This window comes from Pimephales promelas, chromosome 7 (assembly GCF_988280905.1).
Source record: "Pimephales promelas chromosome 7, fPimPro1.hap1.1, whole genome shotgun sequence".
Lineage (NCBI taxonomy): Eukaryota > Metazoa > Chordata > Actinopteri > Cypriniformes > Leuciscidae > Pimephales > Pimephales promelas.
Window position 1 is genome coordinate 8,073,066 of NC_142775.1, and position 16,375 is coordinate 8,089,440.

The 16,375-nt window shown below is 41.0% G+C and overlaps 1 protein-coding gene and 1 long non-coding RNA gene across 6 annotated transcripts in view; one reads left to right on the forward strand and one right to left on the reverse strand.

The window, feature by feature from the left end:
* The first annotated feature begins 3,530 nt into the window (after nucleotides 1-3,530).
* The window catches only part of fmnl2a (formin like 2a), a 146,480-nt gene continuing 133,635 nt past the window's right edge, over nucleotides 3,531-16,375 (forward strand). For 3 of the 4 annotated variants that reach the window (XM_089133020.1, XM_089133019.1, XM_089133021.1), the window contains exon 1: nucleotides 3,531-3,911. In XM_089133020.1, the coding sequence (XP_088989146.1) occupies nucleotides 3,798-3,911 (114 nt within the window). In that variant the 5' untranslated portion in view covers nucleotides 3,531-3,797. The remainder of the gene's footprint in view (nucleotides 3,912-16,375) is intronic. The other variant, XM_089133018.1, reaches the window with a different exon arrangement.
* On the reverse strand, nucleotides 7,052-7,702 carry LOC148978283 (uncharacterized). 2 transcript variants are annotated; one of them, XR_016169390.1, is made up of 3 exons: nucleotides 7,600-7,702; nucleotides 7,319-7,430; nucleotides 7,052-7,222 (listed from the first exon to the last, which is right to left on the reverse strand). It is a non-coding gene; the product is annotated as an uncharacterized LOC148978283 (long non-coding RNA). The 2 variants fall into 2 exon arrangements; XR_016169389.1 differs by having other exon boundaries at nucleotides 7,315-7,430.

A 16,375-nucleotide genomic window follows, 5' to 3' on the forward strand; every position in this document is an offset into this window, starting at 1 on the left:
GTCCGGTTTTTTTTTGCTGCGCAAAAGTATAACGTAGTGTCAATAAAATCATTAATTTTAGTATTTATCATGTTATAAATTAAAATTTGAGTATTGAATCTCAAAACCCTTGTAATAATCTATCATTTACAGCAATAAACACACATTACCTATTTTTGTCATTTTTATGGCTATGACTACTTTGACGCTCTTTTATTCATAATTAGATTCTGCGACTTTAGCCGGGGTTCCACAGGCGGGGTCACATTTGTTTTTTTTTGATGAGAAAGAAAGAAACCAAGATGACCAAGATTATTTTCAGCCTCATAAACTAGAATAAATCCCTAATCTTATTTCTGACCATAAGTTGTTTTTTTTTAATCAATATTTTACTGGCAAAACTTTCTTGCAGGAGATCAGACGTTTTGGATTCTCAATTTTAAAATACATTATGTCTTTTGACACACACACATAAATTAAGAATCAGCATATGAATCTCAACAATGGTGACATGCTTTATGCCGCAATGCATGCTGGGAGCCACCATAGTTATAAAATCATGGCTCCCAGCATGCATTGTGGCATGAAACATGTCACTATTGTTGAGATTCATATCGTCACAGCCCCATGAAACTCACGTATCTCCAAAACGGTTACTTTTCAGGAAGTGAAAAAAACACATAATTTCAAAAGCAGCTGAATGTATACATGTCATGCTTGGTACAACATCTTTAAATGTAACCATATTTTTGCCAGTGTCATGATATAATCCACAATTGACCCAAAATCGAGTTTAAATGGATATACGTGCATATTGTACAGTAACGGTGGTCGATACGCGTTCTTCCGATCATTAATTAGAATGACCAAATCGCGTTTCATATTGACAGATGAATAGGCTACGCACAGTTCATCAAATATGCTCACTTAAATGTCTCTTGCAAGATATGAGCTGCATTTTATTAATCATCAGCTAATTTCAAAATCAAAGACATATAAGAGAGAGAGAGGCAATAGCCCTGGTAAGTTCATTTCGTTTGTTTACTTGAAGATGATTGTGTGATTGTGAAGATGATGATTAAGCGTCTGTGACTTACTTTCACTTTTATTTGCGATGTTTGCACGTTGGCTTGATGAATAGACGCTCAGCTGCTCATCTGCGGTGATGCGTGTCGCAGCGCCGTCATATCTGACTATATGTCATGTAGCCTATATAACACGCTCTCACTCGTTTATTTTTTAGCATTTTTGGGAGGAGTAAAATATACATATGCGGTTTCAACAACCAGATTGCGTTTACACCTAACAGTTAAAGATCCGAACACAATGCGAGCCAGACTACCTCAGGATAGTCAGGCAGATCCGATCACAACGTATTTACACCTTGCATTAACATGCCTTTTTTATTATCCGGATAACTTATCTGGATACAGATCGCATTTTAATACCAGGTGTAAATGGGGTCTTAGAGACGAGACCGGCGAGAAACTTCACGGGACCGGCGAGATGCCTCCACAGGGCGGGGAGATAAGCTGCATGATTGACAGCTTTGACAGCAAATAGATATACGTGGAAATCAGATGACATGATTTCACAACTTTTCATAGGTCATTTAGATAATGTGAAGCATGCTGTATACGGAAACGAGCCTATCATTCTATCCGTCAAAAAATCTCAAAATTGGCAAAATGGACATACGCAGTTTTCATCGGACAGCGACGATATGCTGATTCTTGATGTCTGTTTGTGTTTTTTTTAAATTGTATTTAAAATTCAAAATGTATTTAAAATTCAAAATTCAGAATCTCTAATCTGTTGCATAAAGGTTATGTTTTTTAAATCTAATATATTATTCATAAATAACATCTTTTGATCAGGAATAAGAGTAGTGACCTATTCCGTTTTTGATGTTATCTAGATCATCTGATCCGTTTTTTTATGGCTTTCTTTGCAACAAATTATGTGTTATGTGATTTCGTGGTCTTTTAAACACTGTTAAGACCAGGATATCACATAAATGCCAAGAGTCAAACTGACCAACTCCAGGAAACACTCACCACCAAAATCTTGACCAAACATAAAAAAGCTACATCTGAACCTTATTCTTAATAAGAACTTATGTTTCCAATAGACAAAAAATGTTGAATTGGTTCAACTACAAAAAAATTGTTGCAGAATAGTTCCATCTCTCCAGAAAAAAAATATAATGTCAAGTTCACTCACCTAAAAGTTTTGTGTGTGTGTGTGTGTGTTCAGTTCATAACTGTTATTTATAAAATGTGAGTCAACAAGAAAAAGCTAGTGGAAATTAGTACCGAGATTTTCTTGTTGTTTTACAAGATATTAACAGTATGGAATTTTGCTGAACCAACACAACAAAATCAGTCGTTTCAACTTTTTTCAAGTTGTGTTTTTTTTCTACTGCTGGCAAACGGTGTAGCTATCTCAGTAGACCTACTTTTCATCATTATCGAATGCATAAATGTACAGGTTCCTCTTCTGGGAGACTGGTCAACATCCCTGTATTTAGCAACTGTGAGCATTCTATTTTATGTATTATTATTATTATTATTATTATTATTATTATTATTATTAACTAATTAATTATTATTATTTTTTAACTACCAGACACATATTAATAAAATAAATTAAATTAAAAATTAAATAAAAAAGCTGTGTGAGTTATTATTATTTATGTACATTTTCAATTTTCTCTTGTTTTGTGCAGTTTAAAGTATTTTTCTAGTTTGTTAGCTAACTATAAGTCAGTGTTTCCCAACCAGGGGTACGTGTACCCCTAGGGGTACGTGAGCAGTCCCCAGGGGGTACGTGGGATTATTCTCTAAAGACTATAACATTTTTTTTTAAAACATCAAAACATTTCTCAAACTTTTCTCAAAACATTTTATTTTAGGACTGCATTAAAAGGATTATTTTAGAACTTGATTATTAATTTTATTGGTTTATTTTTGTATTTAAAGTTTGTAAATAAAAAAAAAATATTATTATTATTATTAATCTTTGTTTTGTATAATTGGTCTGAACATGTGAAGAAGTGAAAAGGTCATACAAATATTGAACAAAGGCAAGTATTATATTATAAGAGTTATAGGAAGTAAAAATATCATTATTTACAGGTAAATTCAGGTATCACCTAAAATTTACACCAAATCTAAAAATCACACCGATCACATGCGCTTGTGGGGGTACTTCAGGCAGGATAAAATGTTTTGGGGGTACAGTACCCAAAAAAGGTTGGGAACCACTGCTATAAGTCATTGTTCGCAGAAAAAGAAAACATAAAGTGAGCAAAGAGAACTCTGTTTATTGAATTGTATAAATCTTATGTGTGGATGTTATAAATAGAAAATAAATGATTTTTCAAAGGATTGTTTACAAGGACTACAACTTTTTTTAGGACTTTTCTCAGTCAAGCAGCCACGCCTACCAAACTAGCTTATGTTTTATGCATGTGCACAGCCTTGGCTGTAATGGGATTGGTAAATCCGCTAGAGGGGCGGAGTTGAATCGACAGCGCCTGTAGTTGTCCGCAGAAGTGCGTTTCAGTGACTGAATCATGAAGAACAGAAAAGCTCACTGGGAGTGGTGCGGACATTGTGCAATATGCGAATAGGACACGTTTTGTGCGCTCTTGTTGCCTGTGTGGAGTAATAATGCAGCTGCTCACAGACCCTGTTGCTGACCTCCATGAAGTGTTCCATCTCAGATAAAGTCGGACAGACACTGTAAACGGATACTGGGAACACATACAGGACAAACCCGCAGAATAAGAGTGTGACTGTAATACTGGAGGAGAGATGGGGAACGCTGGGAGTATGAACCAACACACGGACCCCCGAGGACACCACATGCCCCTCAAACTGCCCATGCCCGAGCCGGCGGAGCTGGAGGAGAGATTTGCGCTCGTTCTGGTGTGTACTAATAATGATCTTAAATACAATCTGACAAACAACCAGAAAGAAATATGCACTTTCAGATTTCACTTTCCTTGTTCTATTCTATTCTATTCTATTCTATTCTATTCTATTCTATTCTATTCTATTCTATTCTATTCTATTCTAATAAGATAGTTGTTCTTTTATTTGTTTAGTAAATTGATCCGTGTTCTGTTCTATACATATAGGGAAGTTTACGTTGCCAATGTATTTTTTTTTGGTTCTATTTCATTCTATTCCATTCTAAACTTGGTATTAGTTGTTTTATTTATTTACTTTTAAAAGTATGTGTGTCCATTTTGTTGACATATAAAATGATTACTGTTTTACTTTTGCTGCGATTCTTTTCTATACTCTTTTGTAAATTTGTAGTTATTTGTATTTATTTGCAATTAAAAGTACATGGATCCGTTTTGTAGACATAGAGAGGTTTACTTTGCTTTATCTTAGTTTTCAGCTATTCTATTCTATTCTATTAGCCATATAACTGGCCTTGGACGATTCCATGTTGATGGTATCAGATACAACAGTAGACTACTTGAATTTTATTATCATACTCATATACCACAGTATTATTTCCTGGCACTTCAAAGATAACATGCTTGATACAATTTCAAAAAAGCTGTGGTACTTTTTGTTAACTTTTTTGTTTGTGGTAATGTTTGATATTCAGGTGTGTCTGTCTGGGTTACTTTGAAATATATTCAGTAACCTAAAGCTTCATCTTGGATGATAGAGCAAAAGCAGAATACTTGTGTTTATTATTATTACAGTTTAATATCCCCGTGGGCCTGTCTTTGGGACTGAAAGTGCTGCTGAGGGTAAAATCTTTTTTTTTATTTTTATTTTTTTTAGATATTTTGTCCTGAGATGTTTAGATTAGTTTTCTTTCTTCTGTCTTGGGAAAGTTTGCTTATGACACACTTCCACCAATGCTTTCCAGAGAATAAAATAGCCATATGTCATTAATATTTAATATTAAATGGCCATTGTCAAGACCGATTGCACCTTCATGTCATAATTTGTTTCAACTCTGGCATCATGCGCCTCTGTCTGGCATCATGCGCCTCTGTCCAGTTTCCACACATTCCCTACTCACCCAGTTCTTTTAGCATAACGCTGACTGGAATATGACACAGGAAATGGTGTCATAAGGTTGGAATCTACAATCCTTCGACTGGAGAATGCAAGGAATGTATTCGATTAGTATGCAGCTACCTGAAGTGTGCTGTGTGTTGAGTTCTGGCCGTCTGCTAGGCCTGGTTTTATGGGGACATATAAATGTAGGTCAGACCTAATGCTTCACTAAACACTAGACAAACCTTTTCAATTAACGCACACTCTCACACTCACTATTCAGAGAGCTGGAGGTTCCTTCAAGGAAAGCAGTTAGTTCAGTCAGTGCCTAAAAAAAGGGAGTTGGTTCGGTCTCTTTCTTTTACAGACCCTCAGGCTGTGTCTATTTTACCAATTGAGGAGGCCAAACGATTAGTTTCCATTCAATATCCTCAAGGAGAAAATTCTCTCTTAGTCTCTACTCGTTTGGCTACCTCCTTCTCTCTCTGAGTCTGTAACTGTCTTTATTTGTGGTGGTTTAATAGTAGTCACAGTGTTCTTGTCATGGTAATTGCTCCCGAGTCACGGGCAGATGAATCCTGGTTTGTCATGGCTGACGTCACAGTCTGCTTAGAGCAGATTGGGAGCTCTTATTCCTAATCTTTGGGTTTTAGATCACCGGCCTCTCATGGTCTTGATACATATCAGACAGAGCGAATGACATTGTTTTGACTAGCTATCATGATCTGTTCCTTATGAATAATAACTTTTTTTTGTATGTGTGTGGAACTATTGGGAACAGTACAATACAAAGTACTATGTCCATCATTCACTCAAAAAATAAATAAATAATCAAACTAAAAATGTTAATGCTAAAGTTAAACACATTACATTTAGAGATAATGTAGAGGCAGATGGTCATTATTGGAAAATAAACTCTTACACTATAGTAAATATGATATTTCCGTATCGGTTATATCGGTATCGGCCGATATATGATATTTTTTTAATGTTATCGCTATCGGCTCGATTAGAAAATGTGTCTGATATATAGTATAACCGGTAAATAATGGTCTCTATCTTGCACCCGGCGCAAATGACTTTATATACAAACGCATGTCTCATTCCTATTTTCCACGCGCGCAAAGCGGGATTTTTCCCTCCACAGACGCACGTCGGTAAACTAGGAAATGAACTTGCACTCCCTGGGCGGATCGGCGCAAAAAGGAGGCGTGTTTCGGCGCAAACAGTCCCTGGTGCTATTTTACACTTCCAGAAAACAATTGCGCCACTAACCAGAAAAAACCTGGTCTAAAGTCAGTGGCGCGTTGCCGTTCATAATGCTATTTTAAGCGTGCATGCTTGGCCATACTCACTTAAAAAAGTTGGGTTAAAAACGACCCAACAGATAACCCAATGGTGGGTTGATATAGCACCGACCTATTGTTGGGTTATTTTAACCCAATAAATTAGGTAACTAGTTTCACCCAATAAATTGGGTTACAAATAACAAATCTGTTGGGTTATTTGGCAAAAATGATTTAATCAACCTATATTATTATAATTACCGGTACTATTATTGACATATAAATAAATAACTCACAACTTAAGTATATTAACAATGCTTTATTTACATTCAATTAGACATTGCATTCACAAATTGTTGTAAACATTTTCATTTATTGTTTTTTTTTTATTGTAACATTTTTTCAGTTATTGCTTGAGTTATTGTTTGCAATTACTTTAATTTACTTCCTTAAGGTAAGAAATTCTTTCAATAAATAAACAAATAAATACATAATAGTAATGCAATTATAAACTGCCTCGTAAGGCGACAGTGTTGAGGGAACACCTCAGGCACAGAGTATTAATGCTAAAATGAATTTATTTACATATATGTTTTAAGTTCTAGAAACATGGAAAACAAATACACAAAACAAACCAAAGCTTATCCAATTATAAACTGCCTGAGTAAGCGACAGTAAGTTGATGGACAGAATGGCACAGAATTTATTGTGTGTTGTAGAAACTGCCAAACAGAGGCTTTGGAAAGTCTAAAGCATAAAATATTTTAAAGCATGTATCCACAGCTTGTAAAAGGCTGTCTTGCTCTCGTGCCGCTCCTCCCACAATGACGAAGGCTTGTGAGCAGTTGAATTTATCTCCAAGCTGCAGGACATGAGGGAATTGCCTCCGTTGCTCCTCCTCCTCCAAATATTGTTTGTTCCAACCTTTAAATAGAATTTTTAAATGGTAAATATGCACACATGGATTCAATATTATCGAAAAATGTTTTACCCAATATAACCCATAAATGATGTACCTACAAGCTGTAAATCAACAAATGGTTGTTTTGCCTCCTGGTAAGAGGGCCGAACCATCTTGTAGCCCTTTTTGAATGGCAATGGAGGAAGGATAGCTTGCAGGATCCAAGAGTGTCTTTACATAAAACAGAAAGAACAATAGATTAGAATAGGCCTAAGTTCTACTTTTCATGAAGTCAAATTAAAAAGGTTTCACTATATTAGTGATGCCATTCTTTAATTGTGAAGAGAGTAAGCAACTGAGACTGGGTTTCCTTTTTAAAACTTGCTATATTATCTCTCACCTGCAAATCTGTCGATTAATGTTTCAATGTTCCACTTCTGAAGTGTTTCCCTTATATGAATCCATAGCATCCTGTGTAAAAAAAATATGAATTAGTTAATATAAAGTGAATTAACAAAAATAAAGCCTGTCACTAATCTACTATATATTCACTGTAAAATCACAGGAGCTGTAATTTTACAATATAAGCTCCTGCAATGGCCATGTTTTGTGGTAAATGACTTTGCATTAAAACACAATTTTATAAATGTATTCGTAATCATGCAACTATATTATTGAACTTTAATATTCATTCAACTTTTGGGCCACAACAATAGAACAATAACCAAATAAAACAATAGTTTAGCTTTTAAAAGGCAACACAGGAATTTTCTCTGTAAATCTGTACGTTCGGACAGAGACGGTCGGATCCATAAGCAGAACTTTATTATAACTTAAAACACAAGCAGACATAAACCCAGGCAAGCAGTTAAACAAGGGGCAATCCAGTAAATCGTGGTGAAAAACAGGCTATGGTCGAGGCACGCAGCACAGGTTCAGAAACAGTCCAGAAGGCAGGCAAACGTCCAGGGAATTTGAGGGAAACACTGAATACTCAAACGGAGAAAAATTGCTCAGAGATGTACACTTGCAGTGTAACAAAACGTCTCAGGTTACAACTGTAACCTATGTTCCCTGAGAACAGGGAACGAGACAATACGTCGAATGACGCTATGGGGAACGCCTCAGGCGTGACAGGTGTCTGAAATCAAATATCAACTCACAGTAATCAGGTTGACCGGCAACAGCCCGTGCATCATCAGCTTGAATGATGAGCGCGTCAATCTGGATGTATAAGAAGGGCGCCTTGAAACCGTGACAACATCCTATCGTCTGAAGGGACTGTTGCAGGCAGGCCCCGAGGCATGGCAACGAGACGTATTGTCTCGTTCCCTGTTCTCAGGGAACATAGGTTACAGTTGTAACCTGAGACGTTCCCTTTCGAAGGGAACTCAACAATACGTCGAATGACGCTATGGGGAACGAAATACCCACTCCGCCATGCTGAGGGGAGTGCATGCCGAAAGGCAGTGACAACTGTCAGAACCAGTAATTCCAAGAAACACTGAAACCACTCACCCTATGTTACATCGGGCTGTCAGTGACAGCACTCCCTACCGGTCATAGCCCAAGCTAATGAACCAAGAAAAACCAGAACGTAATATTGTGAGTAAATCAGGGCCAGCTCAAAGGCTTTAGGACCACAACTTCAAAATAGAAGGGGTCCCTTCTAGGGAGTGTGGCTAGGGGGCCAAAGAGACCCCCAGCCAGTCACTATTCAGGAGAACACTCGTCCTGAAATGCCCCCAGGCTGGCCTGGTGATCTGTACTAAGACACACAGTCTGGCCATAGCCTGTCCGTCCAAGACAGAGCCTCTGGAAATTGCCTAGAAAAGGCATCCAAAAACTGAAGGCCCGCGAAGCTGGCGGAAACCATCGAGTTTCGGATCACAGAGACGGGATCCTCCGGAGAGTGTGACTCAACCTCGAACCAATGGGAATCGTACACTCAATCCACGAGTTTCCACCCAGTGCTCGCTTTTGAGCACTGAGGAAGTAAGAGAGGGATCAAAAATCAGGAAGGTCAAAGAGACCTAAGACCTGATGACCCCATGTGTGGGGAGCTCCGATACATGAGGGCTCATGTCAGGAAGGCCGTACGTTGTGCGGCCTGAAACCCAACGACCACAGCATGTGGAAGCTCATCCTTCAGGAAAGCCAGAGGCTAGAAACCTGACAGACCCACAATGTTGGGCTACCTCGAAAAAGGTCTAATCAGACCTAAAACCACAGTTGTGGGAGATAGCTTGAACAAGGGAAGTGCCTGTCGTAATGTATTGCGACAAAGACACATCTACAGTGGGACCCAAAGTGAAGAACCGGAGTCTGAACCACATAAGAAGGGACCGAAGCATACCGCGCGTGACCCTCACCATATGAAATGGATTTTAAAAAACTGCACAAGACATCTCGTCAGGTGACTTACCACAATAATAGGTGAAGTATGGGTTTGTGTACTTCACTCTGAATTCAGGAAGGCCTGTTGAGGCCTGTAACCTGGCGTCCACAGTGTGTGGGAGCTCATGGCCAGGAAGGCCTGGTAAGGCCTGTAACCTGGCGACCACAGTATGCGGGAGCTCGTAACCTGGCGACCACAGTATGTGGGAGCTCATAACCAGGAAGGCCTAGTGAGGCCTGTAACCTGGCGACCACATCCGGTGGGAGCTCGTACTCAGGAAGGTCAGTGAGACCCAGCCTGGTGTACCTGAAAAACCACACCAAGTGGGAGCTACTTCCAGAAGTTAGCTCTTAAGAACTCTTAAAGTGGGACCCGAGGAAAGACCGGGGTCTGAGCCACATAAGAAGGGACCGAAGCATACTGCGCGTGACCCTCACCATAAGAAATGGATTTTAAAAAGTGCACAGGACATCTCGTCGGGTGACTTACCACAATAATAGGTGAAGTATGGGTTTGTGTACTTCACTCTGAATTCAGGAAGGCCTGGTGAGGCCTGTAACCCAGCAACCACAATATGTGGGAGCTCATAACCAGGAAGGCCTGTTGAGGCCTGTAACCTGGCGACCACAGTGTGTGGGAGCTCATGACCAGGAAGGCCTGGTAAGGCCTGTAACCTGGCGACCACATTGGGTGGGAGCTCGTACTCAGGAAGGTCAGTGAGACCCAGCCTGGTGACCACAACCTGTGGGAGCTTACTCCACCAAGTGGAAGCTACTTCTTCCAGAAGTTAGCCAGAGAAGGGCGTCCCTGTAGCCAGTGACAGGACGCCACTTAAAGTGGGACCCAAGGGAAGACCGGGGTCTGAGCCACATAAGAAGGGACCGAAGCATACCACGCGTGACCCTTCCCATACAAAATGGATTTTAGAAAGTACACAAGACATCCCGTCATGTGATTTACCACAATAATAGGTGAAGTAGGGGTTAGTGTACTTCACTCTGAATTCAGAAAGGCCGAACTTGAGGCCTGTAACCTGGCAGCCACAACAAGTGGGAACCCATAATCAGGAAGGCCTGACAAGGCCTAACACCCGATAGTCCCAATGCATGGGGAGCTCACATTCAGGAAGGCCGCTGAGGCCTGCAGCCTGACATGTGAAGACTCACCACTACAACTTAGCGACCACGAAAAGTGGGGGTTTCACATTCAGGAAGGCCTGGTGAAGCCTGCAACCTGACATGTGACAACTCACAACCAGGAAGGCCAATGAAGCCTGAAGCCTGGTGACCACAGAGTGGGAGCAAAGTGCTCAGGGAAGGTGGTGAGGCTGTAGTCTGGCTACCGCATCATGTGGGAGCCCACATTCAGGAAGGCTGGGTGAGGCCTGTAAACTGACTACCACAGTATATGGGAACTCATAACCAGGAAGGCCCCTTTGAGGCCTGTAACCTAGCAACCACAATGTGTGGGAGCTCATCACCAGGAAGGCCTGGTGAGGCCTATAACCTGACCACCACAGAAAGTGGGAACTCATAACCAGGAAGGCCCCTTTGAGGCCTGTAACCTAGCAACCACAATGTGTGGGAGCTCATAACCAGGAAGGCCTGGTGAGGCCTGTAACCTGGCGACCACAATGTGTGGGAGCTCATAACCAGGAAGGCCTGGTGAGGCCTTTAACCTGGCGACCACAGTACGTGAGAGCTCGTATCCTGGTGACCACAGTATGTGGGAGCTCATAACCAGGAAGGCCTGGTGAGGCCTGTAACCTGGCGACCACAGTATGTGGGAGCTCATAACCAGGAAGGCCTGGTGAGGCCTGTAACCTGGCGACCACAGTATGTGGGAGCTCATAACCAGGAAGGCCTGGTGAGGCCTGTAACCTGGCGACCACAATGTGTGGGAGCTCATAACCAGGAAGGCCTGGTGAGGCCTTTAACCTGGCAACCACAGTATGTGGGAGCTCATAACCAGGAAGGCCTGGTGAAGCCTGTAACCCAGCGACCACAGCATGTGGGAGCTCATAACCAGGAAGGCCTGGTGAGGCCTGTAACCCGGTGACCACAATCAGTGGGAGCTCATAACCAGGAAGGCCTGGTGAGGCCTGTAACCTGGCAACCACAGTATGTGGGAGCTCCCACAGATGTCTCTCCGTGGCCACCATAGCACCGACAGAACAGCAGCTTGCTTGGTGGCCCGGAGTCCCGCAACAGATCGGTCTGGTAGGCCTGAGGACCACAAGGGCGTGCAGAACCGCACCTGCCTGACCTGCTGCCATGTACGCTCTGTCATTCAAGCATGAAGATGTCTTGAGCAGCTTGGATGACAGTGTCAGAGCTCTTAGTGAAGAGGACCAACCAGAGACGAGATAGTTAGCCAACGTCTCGTCCACTGGCGGCCTCGACACTTATCCGTTCTCCACGGCTCCCTCCACAGCAGCGAAACTAGCCCGCTGATGCAGATAGAGACGTGAGGAGAACGGATTCTTCCATACCCTCTCGATCCCAGCGTGGAGATCGGAAACGAATGGAAGGCTCATCCGGGCTGGTGGCTTATGGGTGGGGAGGAACCAGCCATCCAAAATACCATGAGCGGGTTCCTCCCAGACGCGCCTCCACTGCAACAGCAATCTGTCTGAGGCGCGCCCCATAATGTCAACCAGCTCAGCGTACACTGGGCAGGAGGGCTGAAATGATTCGGTCTCAACCAAACTGACATCCTTTTCTATGTATATATATATATATATATATTACAGCCAACTCCTGCCCTGCCCAAAGAGAACAGTTACAGATTCACCAAAGAGAGAGAGCGCTCATTTTCTCTCTTCTTAGATGTTCAACATTAATCTGTAACTCACCCTCGTCAGCTGGTAGATCATCCGCGAGGTTAACGCCCCTCTCCCGATAATCTGCCAGCTCCATCTGAAAGCTCCACGAGCTCAACCGCCACTGAGCCTCAGCCCGAGCGGGAACCGGAACCGCGGGGTTCAGATGCCGCGCCCACTTCCCTCGAGAAGTGGGTCAGACGAGAGCAGAGAGTTCTGAAAGGAAAAACTCTCAGTTCGCGCAAAAAACTCCCTCGAGAGCTTCCCGCGAATGCTCTTCTCTCAGGCAGAACATGCACAGATCGTGTGAATCCTCCGGTGTCAAATATCTGGACACAAGTCGGCACACTCGCGCAAAGTGTTTCTCCACGTCTCTGCGCGTTTAATCGTTGATACTATCACACAGACAAACAGTCCCTGAAGACGAAAAGATGTTGTCACGGTTTCAAGGCGCCCTTCTTATACATCCAGATTGACGCGCTCATCATTCAAGCTGATGATGCACGGGCTGTTGCCGGTCAACCTGATTACTGTGAGTTGATATTTGATTTCAGACACCTGTCACGCCTGAGGCGTTCCCCATAGCGTCATTCGACGTATTGTTGAGTTCCCTTCGAAAGGGAACTTCGCAGAGGACACAGGCAAAACTCAGGCTTAAATAATGGAACTCAATCACAGGTAATGACAAATAGCTGAACATAATAAAACATAAAGAGTCCATGGGGAAACATAGCACGGGAAGAGAGTGCCCTCCAGAGGCTCACGAGGGCACTACAGCTGCCGAACATCACAAATACGTTCATGAATTTAGATTTACATTTGGACTCTTTTTTAACGCAGTTCAGGAGCCATGAATGTTTGTTACCAGCTGTTGACAAGACGTGCTGCAGCTCGACCAATATTTTGCGTTAAGCAGGCCTACATGACCGACCGACCAATTAAATGGTGCCATTTAAAATAATAACTACAAAAAAAAAAAAATACACACACACACACACACAATGAATGGCGTCGCGACTCGCGGCCAGACTCGTTTATTTTAGGTCCAAAAAGATGACATGTCCGGGAAAAAGAGGACGTATGGTTACCCTAGTTTAACACTTTATAGTAATTTAAATTCACACTGTCGCTCGGATAGCCCAAGTAAACATTTGCGCTATAATAGGCACTTATAACACAGCATTACGTTAACTTACCTTCTTCCTGTCAGTGACTGCGACACTGGATGGATGAACAGCTGGGTCTTGAAGCCGAGCGCGTCGGTTAATATTTGGAAATTGGATGGATGGACCGGGCTTCAACTGGGTCTTAAAGCCGAACGCGTCGGTTAATATCTGAAAATATAACTTTACCAAAAAGTATTGGAGAGAACATAGAAAGTTAGGAAGCACAACCGAAATTGGCTGGCTGCTTTATAGCGGACAAAAAACAGTAAACAGGAGATACACACATGGAAACAATTGGCTGAAGATTTAGGAAAAAGCGCAAATAATACTTTGCAAGACGTACAACGAAAAAAAAACAACCGTTTACAGTATGGCTATAGTGTAATAACTCACCCGTGTATCTTCTGTCAGCTGCGGTGCAACCGTTGAAATTTGAACTTTAACCCAACGTGCTGGTTATTATAGAAACAACCCAATAAATGTTCTGAATAACCCAACAGAACGACCCAATATTTTTTACCCAGCTATTGGGTACACAAAACAACCCAACGTTTTTTAGAGTGTAATGTTGCGGGGTGCACTGCACAACGCGCATACAATTTGATTCTCTCATCAACACAGATGCAGCAGTTTTTATTTTTGCAAATCATACATTATAACAAGCAAAAATATTAACACATGAGGGAAATCGTTGTGGTTTACATCAAGATGAAAAAACCGTATTACCCATTTTTTAAGGCTAATTGTAGTACTAAAGGATCAGACCTGTTTACCCAATAGTGGCAAGATCATACGTATATGTTTAACCGACGCTGATGTGCAAGGGTTTCTCCCATCCCCATACAACGTCACTTCTCTGTCTTTCACTGCCCTGACAAGAACGTCTGTCTCATCGGATGTGAACGCTCCTGGCGCGCGCCTGGTAAACCCGCCATTATAATAACAATCCGTCATGCAACATGCGCACCTGTTCTTAAAGTGTATGTTGGATGGCGCTCTGATTGGTTTATTTCACGTTACGCCCAAACCACACCTATGAATAATGAAGCTACTTCAGACCAACCCCTTTTAGATTTGTGCCAGGCGCAAGAGGCATTTATCCCGCCGGGAAAATAACAACAGCGCTGGGATCCGCCCACATTTGCGCTTTGACATTTCAGATCGTTAAAATAGGGCCCACAGTATTATTTCCTTCAGCTGAGTCACTTCAGATGCTTATTGTTCTCCTTTATGTTTTTGAATTGCTTGAAATATGATTGGAATCAATTAAAAAAGGACAAGTGCAGCAAAAGTCTGTCATTTAGACTAATGGTATATAAAATTATAAATATAATTTCATTCTAATTGTGTGCTGGGAACACTTTATTTTGAAATCAGACTATCAAAAATTATATAAAAATTTGAATTTAGATTTACCGGCCAATATTTCGGTTATCAGCTTTCAAATAGTTTAGCGCTTTTGTTTCAATGTAGTTTTACAGTGATAATGGGAAATTACAGTAACACAGATTGTTTTGTCTTTACAGCAGCTCTAGAATAAAGTTATTGTCCAGCTAAAGTTAGTTTTGAAAACTTTGATATAAGTATATCTTATTCCACATTATTAGTATAGATTTTTCCACATTATCCACTAGTTTCCTGTAAAAAATAAAGTAGGTGAAACTTCCGGTAAGGTGGCGGAAGTAGCATTCCAATGGTATTTTGTGTGTTAGTTAGCGAAGAGGCTAGCTGTTTTTCTGAGAATTATTTTACTATTTAAAGATGCAAATCTTTATGAGAGATGTCGTTACGGAGCTCAGGGACAATATGTGCTGTTCGCGGTTGTGCGTATAACCAGACTAACCTAATTCAGTGGCTTAAACGTGATTGTTTTGAACATAAGCAGAAAACGAAATCAGAGTGATCCTGCCAACGACTGTAGTTTCCATCACCTCCCAAAAGACGACGAATCTTCCTGTGTACATTAGTTTAAATTCTTAATATTCTATAAACTCTCTCATCATGTGATTGGCTGTTCTCTGATGTTACACCTAAACTCAGGATCAAAGCCTGAGTTGACAGAATACCAAATGTGCCAGTTAATGTATTCAAGTAGCACATTCATTTATAATTTTGAATAAACTCCAAAGCACAATGACTAATGCTGCGTCCCAATTCGCATACTATCCGTCCTAAATAGTATTCGAAAATAGAATTAGTACGTCCCAAATCGTAGTATGTTGAAATGAGTGTTTCAAAGACACGTAGTCGATACGGAGGACGTGCGAGTCCCCGCGGTTGTGTAGAGAGGTTTTAATTTCGTTGAGGTTGTGTTCCCACATCGTTAGCTAGTTTGGATCGCTATAACTTGAATGACTGTCAACTGTTGAATGAACGAGTGTCAAGCATGTCAAGTCGCGCTTTGTTTACTTCCAACCGGAAGACGCGCCCACTTTTGACGCAAGGCCTCATTGGGCGTAGGAAACTTGTGGATACTCAAGCAAGGTTCTAACTAGGGCTGTCAAACGATTAATCGCGATTAATCACATCCAAAATAAAAGTTTGTTACATATTATATGTAGGTGCACTGTGTATAATTATTTTATATATATAAATACACACACATGCTTATATATAATATTTTCATGTATATACTGTATATAGATTTACATATCATTTATGTATAAATATTTTATATATAAATAATATTTTTTTTTCTTAAATATACATGCATGTGTGTGTATTTATATATAAATAATTATACACAGTGCACCCATATATATTATGTAAACACAAACTTTTATTTTGGATG